A 10,078-nucleotide genomic window follows, 5' to 3' on the forward strand; every position below is an offset into this window, starting at 1 on the left:
GGGTTACACAGGTGAGCCCTATTCAGTGTGGGTGTGAATGAATAGAGGGGTGTATGGAATTCTGGAGGCAAGCTGGAATTCTGGAGGCTGGCTTTCGGAGAGCTCCAGAAGAACCTGAGGACTTCCCTAAAATTGTAGAATATTAAATGATAAGTGATTTCTGAAGGTAACACTACAATTATTTGGACTGGTGGAGAATGAGTTGCTATAATCCTCAAGTATACAAAGCACTTTTACCAAAGATTTAAGTGCCTCCATGCATCAGGCGCTTTGATAGCTCTTCTCAAAATACTCCTAAATCCCAGGATCTTTGTATTGGGGGGGGATTATCGAGATGTAACCCCATCATAAGTTGAGGAAGATGTGTATACAAATAAGTAACTGGTTTCCTGGCATCCTCCAAAGGTAACCAGTGTGGTTTTGGGGGGGATTATGTTCTAAGCATCATTATGAATTAATGAATTTTAATGTGGTTAGTTTCAGTCCATTGCAGTTGTTCCTAAAGATCTAATTGCCTTACCTTTAGGGTTTACGTTTTAAGAACACTCCTTTTGCAACTGGTGGAAAACAGCTTGAACGAAGGACAAAAGACTTGATGGGAAGGACAGTTAGTTTACTGTAGTGGTCCTGGAGACAGACAGTGGTAATGCAGCATACCTTTCACCAGGATGAAGGCAGCGAAGTCGCCGATGGCTTGGATGAGGAGTGAGGAAGAAGATGAGGTGCTCGAGCAACTGTGTCTCCAACCTCACTGCTCCCTAAAACACTGGAGACTTAATTGTGAGTACAGTTTTTTACACCTCATCACTTACAAATTCTGATTCAGTAGGTCTTGGCTGAGGCCATAGTATCTCCGTTTCAAGTAACTACCAGGCAGTCCAAAAGACTGTCCCAAATGACATTTGAGAACCACTAGATACATTGAGGTATTTATACCAATACAATAGGGAGTGAGGTTTTCGGCAGAAGAGGCATGAAGCGATGAGGTGATTGTTGCATAGCCGGGGGGCCACCTTCTGATTAAAGCCTTTCCAAAAGACAATCTCGGCTCTGTGAGTAATAGAGGAAACGTTACCATAAATAACATCTATAAATGTATTTGTGTAGCGTTTACCTTTTTAATGTCACTGAGACTTGGAGCATTAAGTAAGATTTGGCTTGTCCTTAAAATAGTCTGCTATGGTTTGCTTTTTCTCGGCTTGTTATTACAAATACACAAATGGATTACAATCTTTTTATACTTGGGTAAGTTATTTGATTAACTTATTTCTCTGAGTTTCAGCTGCTGAAATTCAATCTCCTATAAATAAAACTGTAAAAAAAGCAAAAAGGAAAGAAAACTTACTGGGCATTTACATCTCAATTCTCATATCCTATGACATATATATAGTGTACTCATTTTGCAGATAATCAGAGAATAAGAGAGGTAAATACTCTGCAGACGATTTTGATTCAAATTTTTGTACTCCAAGCTCCATAGCTCTGCTCTGCTTTAAACACATGTATCGTTAGACCGATGAGATCAGAGAAACCTCTATATAACCAGAAATACAAATGCCAGAAGTCTCTGGGGAGTAACACAATTTAATCGAAAAGCTTTCATTTTGCTATAGGGATAAGGACGGTGGCTTGAAATAGGACTTGGGAAATACCTTTCACAAAGGCATTCCTAAATAGGCTGCCTGAAATTATAATGTAAAAATTAATGGGTAAAACCCAAGGATAGAATTTGTTGTGAGTTTTGGCTGAGACAAACATGATTCAGCTTCTGAACATACTTTGTTTCCTACAACTCTCTTTATCCTGGTTTCAGCAGTTTTATGGGCCTAGAAGAGACACTACTTCTGTTGTAGGACTATGCTATAATATCGTGATGTATTCGGGGTCAACATTTACCTATAAGGGCAAGGGCTCCTTACACCTTCTAAGCAGTTCAACTCTTGTCGTCTACTTACTTATTCTGTATTCACTTGTTTGTTGATGCTCAGTCTCTGACAGTTACCATTTCTCACTACTGTTTGCCTAGAATAAAAATTCTAGGAAGAGTCAAATGTTCAGAAATAGGGCCTTTGAATGCTAGTACAGTTAACCCTTGAACAACACAGGTTGAACTGTGAGGGTACACTTACACATGGATTTTTTTTTTTGGATGCAGTGTCCTGTATTTTCTTTATGATTTTAATAATTTTCTCCAGCTTCATTTTAAGAATACAGTATGTAATAGGGGTGCCTGGCTGGCTCAGTTAAGTACCTGACTCTTGATTTTGGCTCACGTCATAATCTCATGGTTTGTGGGTTTAAGCCCCACATTGGGCTCCATGCTGACAGTGCAGAACCTGCTTAGGATTCTCTCTGCTCTTCCCTGCCCCCCCCCCCCCGCACAAACTTTATATATACTTTTTATACTGTATTTTTTTTTTTTTTAAAGTATGTGTTGAGTGTTATCAGTAAGGCTTCTGGCTAAGAGCAGGCTATTTATTAGTAGGCTAAGTTTTTGGAGAATCAAATTATATGTAGATTTTCAACAGCACATGGGGTCAGCACCATATACAGTTGGTTCAAAGGTCAACTGTATATGGATTTACTGAAGCCTATTATTTTAGGTGGTCAAAGCCTTTCTGGCTCCTGGGTCCCTCCCTGGTTGAGATGAACAGAAACCCAGTCTTCAGACAACGAATACTGCTTTATTGTGGCCATGCAATAGGTAATCCAGATAGTTAAGTGTATTTTGGAACTTATCTGTAGCAAAAGAACTACAAGATTCAAAGCCTTTTCTTTTTACCATTGAGAAAAGATATGAAAGCCTCAAATTTGAAGTGTGTGGGGGAAATCAAACCTATGACTCCATGTTTTTTGCCTTAATATTTTTTGTTTCCTGTTTTACATTGCATAAGAGCTAAAACTCTAAAAAGGCTTACATAACTTATTTTAAATAAGTATATATTGAAGGCTAATTAACTTGGAATCTGAAAGGATAAGCATACTATAGAAAATAGCATAACATGTGCATAAAAGTGTCAAGAGGCTATGAGAAGTCCCTGAACTAGGCTAGACAGATTTCTTTCCTTTATCTTCCAAGGATATGCCTTAATGAAGGTAAAGTACTAACTTTTCCATGCAAAGCTGCACAATTACACTGTAAAATCTTTTCCAGGGATCCTAAAATACCAAAGGTCACCTAGTAAGATGTGTAAAATGGCAAAAATAACTCGGATTATAAGAACATTTGTAGAGGATCAATATATCCTTTAAAAAAAAAATCTCCTTGTGAACAGTGGTAGAACAGCTTTAGGCTGTAAGACAAATGTGCCTACACAAAGGTCAGATCCATGCCTTTGGAGATTAGCTCCATGCTTGCTCAAGGTCTATAATTCATATACAAAATGAATGGTTATCTTGGGGCTCCTGGGTGGCTCAGTAGCTTGAGAGTCTAACTCTTGATCTCAGCTCAGGTCATGATCCAGGTGGGATCTGTGCCAAATGTGGAGCCTGCTTGAGATTCTCTCTCTCCCCCCGCCCCCCCCGTCCCTCTCTTCTGATACTTTTTAAAATAAAAAAATTAAATGTTTAGCTCCTTACTTCATCTGTATGTGCAAGCGGCCTATTAGGTCTCCATCTCCTTCACTAGAATGTTTCTCATGAAATACTTAATTTACTTTTTCCTTATCAACATACTGATACCAGGGCAAGATTTCTTTAAAATGCTACAATGTACCACTAGGGAATAGCCCTTCCCTCGCTAACAAAAAGGATAAATTAAGCATTCAGGAAGCTTTATCCTGGTTAATTTTATCTGCCTTTATTTTTAACTAGAATGTTGAAAAGGCAGCAAACTTACTGAAAACCTTCTTGAAATACTCATCTCTCTTCAGTAAGTGCAGCACATACTTAACAATAACTTAATATACTTAACATACTTTGATGACTCTTAATATCCTTTCTGGTCCCATTAAATAGCCTCTTAGAATTGAGTTTCAACCTGCGAAGACCTGTCCTAGAATTTTTTCTTTTTTAGCCATCAATCTAAGCAATCATTTTGACATTTGATGGCCTTCTAAATGAAGTCCCAATGGAACCTTAGTTAATACAAACTTTTGGACACTTGGTTCAGGTTAATGAGGGTGGCCTATGCCATATATATTGAAATACAAACATTATTAAAATTGTATTCCTTTCCTATAGAAATCAATTTTTATATTAAAAGTAGAAATGGGTTTAAATTTGTCAGGAGACCCTTGATCAGGAAGGTTGAATAAGGAACTGGAAACCTCTCATTTTTTAGGGGCACCTGGGTTGTTCAGTTGGTTAAGCATCCGACTTCCACTAAGGTCATGATCTCAGGGTTCCTGAGTTCAAGCCCTGCATTGGGCTCTGTGCTGACAGCTCAGAGCCTGGAACCTGCCTCAGATTCTGTCCCCTTCTCTCTGCCCTTACCCCACTCGTGCTCGGTCTCTCAAATAAACATTAAAAAAAATACCTCATTTTAATCAAAAACTGAGAATAAGTCATTTATCCTTTAAAATGGAATAAGTTATTATGGCTTCATATAAAAGACTACTCTCCCTTATAAGAAGTATGAATATATTAATACGGGAAGATAACCTGTCTGCTTACAAGGTTTCTAATCAAGTTTCCCCTTTGAAGTAGGCATTACTGCAGGGAAGCATCTCAGTCATTATTCACGGCTACCAGTATTTTTGGCTCTTCTTATTCACAAGTACTGCACAAATAAGGTTCCACATTCCAGAATGTAAACTTGTAAGGAAGGTTACTACACACTTATTAATGACTGAGGGAAAACTGTATTATGCCTTTTGCAAATACTTTAAAGTTAATATAGCTAAAAACTTAAGATTGAACATTTGAGTTCTCATTAAACCAAACATAAAACTTGTCCTCATATATTTTTTTAAATGTTTATTTTTGAGAGAGAGTGTGTGTGAGCGGGGAAGGGGCAGAGAGAGGGAGACACAGAATCTGAAGCAGGCTCCAGTCTCTGAGCTGTCAGCACAAAACCGATGCAGGGCTTGAACCCATGAACCGCGAGATCATGACCTGAGCTGAAGTCAGACGCTTAACCGGACACAAGCTACCCAGGCACGCCATCCTCATATTTTTAATGCATCTTCCAAATCCTACTGAACAGAACTTTCGGCAAGTACCATAAAGGATGTAAAAAATACAAAGCCTTTGACTTCTCCCAACAGAATATACTGCTTGAAGATAATTTCATTGGTACTCACTAGTAATAAACATTTTCTTGATTTACTATTTCAATCCTAGATTAGGCAAAATCTACAATTCAGAGTGCTATGCTACTGATAGCACTATACATAGGTATTACCATACCTCTTTTCTGGCAGATGAGGAAATAAAAAGACTCGGAACCGATGTTTTAGAAGATCAAGACATTTAACAAACTTTAAACACATATACACTCTGATTTCTAAACAAGAAATGGAACCTAATTGACTAAAATAAAAAAGGTGGGAAGAATGAGGAAACTCTTGTTATTCATAGTACTTTTTATGTACTGTCAGTAAAAAACACAATTGTGTAATATAGATATCTTCACAGCATGAGATAAATTTTCTTCAAAGAAGTCACCAAAATTATGGCACTGAAGCCAATTTTTAAAACTTTTATTGATTTTAAATTCAAAACAAAATCCAGTTTGAACCACAAAATTCAGTTTGAACCACAAGTGGGAATACAGTGTGTTCAAGATATTTCTAAAGCTATTATTCTACATAATGATGAAACAGCATTGCATAATATGAACTTTTCATTCCGGTAGTTTATAGATGTTCTTAGGAAGAATTAAATTTTTTAACACCACTTAATAGGACTTCACAAGAAAGATATTTTTTAAATGACTTGCCAAATTTATCATTATGAGTTTTAAAACAAGTCTATAAATGGGTAAAGAAGCAAGCAAAATCTTCACTTTTATGTTTGCAAGGCTCTGCCTTTATAAAGCAAGAAGAGTAGATTATGTATTTTTTGTTGAAAACTTTTTGTACTTAAATCTCACAAGTGCGTTGGCACTTAGAAATCCACATACTGTATTTCATCAGATTCTGATCAACCTGATTTTGTGTAATGCTAGTTCTACAAGGTACAGAAATTCCCCATTGCTCCTAATGCTAGGGGACTAACCCGAAGTTATTATTCCACTCTTATCTGTGCAGAAAAGTCTGTTATCTTTTAACCAGCCCTCTGCCTTACCTGATGCCAAAGAGAAAAGAGACTGGAAAGATTCTTGCTGCCCTTGGAGCAAGAGACAACACAGGGAGGGGAGAATTTAGCTGTTGATGGGTTTAGCACATATCTAGATGTATGCCCTGGAACACAACACTGCCTCCAAGATCCTCTTTAAGTCAAGTCATTTCTTAACACTATAAACTATATGGTGTTCTTAAGTCTGTATCGTCAAACAGAAGCTTCTGTTACAGTAATTAATCTGTCTCTGGAGCAAAGTTTCTTTTAAGGAAAAACACTACTGACTACCTCATGTGATTGCCAAATGTAGAGCTTGTTTTAAATGTGACTCAGAGTCCTCTAGAATGCCATGGCAACTACTGTGAGTCTGCTTATTAACAAAAAGGAAGAAAAAGAGGACTAATTTTATAGATAAATGTAAGGATGAATTACTGAAGTTCCAAAATCAAAGTCTGATTCTAAACACAATAACAAAGAAATTTTTCCATTCAGGATTAAGATGTCTTTAAGAGTTGAAACGATTTTGGAGGTCATCCAGCCCAACTTCCATCCAGATATCACGCCTCTCACATATAGTAGTCTTCTGAATTATAAAAATTTATAAAGTTATTTTTTTAAAAAAAGCTACATAAATAAAAATTATACATATAGAAATATCTATTCAGCAATGCCATAATTTAAATATTCAAATCAAACTGGGTAGAATTGGTTACTTCTCACCCCCACAAACTGTATTTACACACTAACACATCAAATTACATTTAAACAATAGTACTAACTGGACTAAAATGGAGAAAAAGTGTTCTAACACAGTCCCTAATATTTTCATAAACACAAAACTGCAAGTCACCAATGTGAATTGTATCTCAAACTGCCAAAAAAAAATTGTAAGTAACTTGCTAACCTGGAATTGGGTCTCTCATTTAAGGTTTGATTCTGGAATGTAAATATGGTTTTTCAAAGTAATAAAATCTCTTGTATATAGTCTATATATACTAATCGTTTACAGGGACTGTGAATCTATATAGCATCACAAATGGGAAGCTCTAGTGATTAACGAAGTATGTCCACAGAAAATAACTCTTTATTCAGTCAAAAGTATAAAAGGTTTGACCTTATTTGAAATATGAAAAAGCTGAGTACTTGAAAGATATATGAAAATACTCAGCAAAGATACTATGAAAAATTGAAAAAGTAACTTTTTTTCTCAAAAAATTATTTTAGGCCACAGTATGTAACAGAACTTATTGCTATTTGAAATATCATTAAAAATAGGTTCATATATAGAAGAGATCATACGTTACTAATATAAAACGATATGCTCCTTTTAGAAGACATACTCTCTAGATCTCATTTCTAAAACTCTGTATTTTCTCATTTCCAAAATTTCTGTATATATCTAATCAAACTGACCTTACCAAAATCCCACAAATTATAAATCAATTAAAGTTCTGATCTCATTAATTTTAGCTTGTTTCATTTCATTAGCATTTGTTTTTTTAGTTCCAAAGGCTCCAGCAGCAAGTTCTCTCTTTGTGTTTTGTATTTTCAGCATATTTTCTTCAACAGAATCCTTCACAATGAACTTTAAAAAAGAAAAAAAAAAAAGGTAAGTACTTTTAGGTTACAATATTTAAAATCTTCAATGTAAAAAAAAAAAAAAAATGAAAATTAAGACATGATAAAATCTTGGTCCACTATAAGGAAATCTGCTTTTCTACTGTATTATAAAGCTTTTAAAATTGCTCAATAATCTATTATAAACTATTTAGCTCTTTTTTTCTCAATATGCAGTGAGTATATTCAGAACATGACATAGTAACTACAGCTGAACACTGCTTTCCCTCATCACTCAGTATGGCTTTCTTGTATAAAGAATATGGCTGTAAGGCCATAAAGTTACATCTTTACAACAGCACCATAGCAAACCTATAAGCAAACTTTATAGGCAACTCTGTAACTGGAATTAGCAATATAAATTTAGCATTATATTTAAATAGCCAAATGAGATTTTCCAAGAAATGGAATAAGCCTTTACCTGGTTTAACTTACAATCTGAAAAAGTTAAAGAGAAAAAAGACAGATGCCTAAGAAGAATTTCTGATAGGGGTGCCCTGGGTGGCTCAGTCAGGTTAAGTGTCCAGTTTTGACTCATGTCATGATCTCATGGTTTCCATGAGTTCAAGCCCCACGTTGGGCTCTGTGTAGAGCTCAGAGCCTGGAGCTTGCTTCAGATTCTGTGTGTCCCTCTCTCTCTCGGCCTTTCTCCCAGTCATGCTCTCTCTCAAAAATAAAAAAATTAAACATTTCTGATAAAAAACCTTGATTAAAAAATATCCTCATCAACCTACAAATAAATGCCCTCAATCTTAAATGTATCCGCTAGAACTTTACCAAGTACAGTACACTTAAAACAATAAAAGGAACAGGTCAAGAATGATTACTATCACTACTACTATTCAACATTGTGTAGAGATCCCAGTAACTGTAATAATTAAACAAGATGAACTATACAACGTGAAAAGACCTAAGTAGAGAGACATACTAAATTCTTGCATGGGAACACTCCTTATTTATAAAGGAGACCATTCTCAAATTGATCATAAATTCAATAAACCCCAAAAAAGATTTCTTAAATGGGATCTGGTAACTTATAAATCCACAGTTCAATTCAAGAGTAAATAATCATATTAATCAATCTTGAAAAAAAAGGGTTAATGAGAACACTTTGTCCTGCTAGTTATCAAAGCATACTTTAAAAAACCATAATAATTATTAAAGTGATATTGTCCTGCGATTAGGAAAAGAAATTAGTGAAACCGGAACAAAAGTCCAGAAAGAGACTCATGTTAATATATATAAACTCGTTTATGATAAAAGTGACATTTCAAATAAGGAGAAAAAAAGGATATACTTTAAAAAAAAAAAGATGGAGCACACAGCTCTTCATTTGAAAAAAGAACCATATCATGACGCCTAAAAGATAAAACATTTTAGAAGAATATGGGAGAGATTTGTTTTTAAATTTGAAGATAAATTCTAAGATCTTAAAATCCATAAGGTATTTTTAAAAAGCTGACCTGTTTTAAAATCATAAAAAACACAACCAGTTCAAAGGAAAAGCTTGATAACAAACCATCTGCAATATACCTAACAAATTTTAAATCAGACTGTATAAAAGAGTCCTTTATTTTATAAGACTATATTTGTACTTCATGAAAACTGGGCAAACACCAACCAATTCACCGAAAAAATATTAACAGATAAGCGAAATATAAATATACTCAAAGTCTTTGGTATACGTAAATTGAAAGGGGACTTTTAAAAAAATTTTTTTAATGTTTATTCATTTTGTGAGAGAAAGCATGAACTCTCGGGAGAGGGACAGACAGAGATAGGGAGACACAGAATCTGAAACAGGCTCCAGGCTCTGAGCTGTCAGCACAGAGCCCCGACGTGGGACTCGAATTCATGAACCATGAGATCACGACCTGAGGTGAAGTCAGATGCTTAACCAACTGGGCCACGTAGGTGCCCTGAAAGGGCACTTTTTTGACCATCATGTAAGGAAAAATTTATATCATGCTTATATATCATTAAGCCTATTTTGAAAACAACTTGAAAGCTGTAAGAGTTCTAAATCCAGAATTCTAGTTTCCTTAACCTATCCTGAAGAAGTACTTTTATGTAATATAATGCCAATTATGGCACTGTTTTTATTAGCAAAACATTAGACTAGTTAAAGAAATTATGATGTATCTATATGCAGATGTTAAAAAAAAATGGCTTTGTAGGGTCATCAAATACACAGAAAGCAGAAGGTTGTTTGCTGAGGGCTGAGTTTCAAGTTGCGATG

The 10,078-nt window shown here is 35.4% G+C and overlaps 1 protein-coding gene across 7 annotated transcripts in view; it reads right to left on the minus strand.

Annotated features, from left to right (window-relative positions):
* Positions 1 to 5,626: 5,626 nt before the first annotated feature.
* Positions 5,627 to 10,078, minus strand: part of HLTF (helicase like transcription factor) — a 52,109-nt gene continuing 47,657 nt past the window's right edge. For 4 of the 7 annotated variants that reach the window (XM_030330238.2, XM_030330239.2, XM_030330235.2 and 1 more), the window contains exon 25: positions 5,627 to 7,807. In XM_030330238.2, the coding sequence (XP_030186098.1) occupies positions 7,655 to 7,807 (153 nt within the window). In that variant the 3' untranslated portion in view covers positions 5,627 to 7,654. The remainder of the gene's footprint in view (positions 7,808 to 10,078) is intronic. The other 3 variants (XM_032594675.1, XM_030330237.2, XM_030330236.2) reach the window with 2 other exon arrangements.

This window comes from Lynx canadensis, chromosome C2 (genome assembly GCF_007474595.2).
Source record: "Lynx canadensis isolate LIC74 chromosome C2, mLynCan4.pri.v2, whole genome shotgun sequence".
Taxonomy (NCBI): Eukaryota; Metazoa; Chordata; class Mammalia; order Carnivora; family Felidae; genus Lynx; species Lynx canadensis.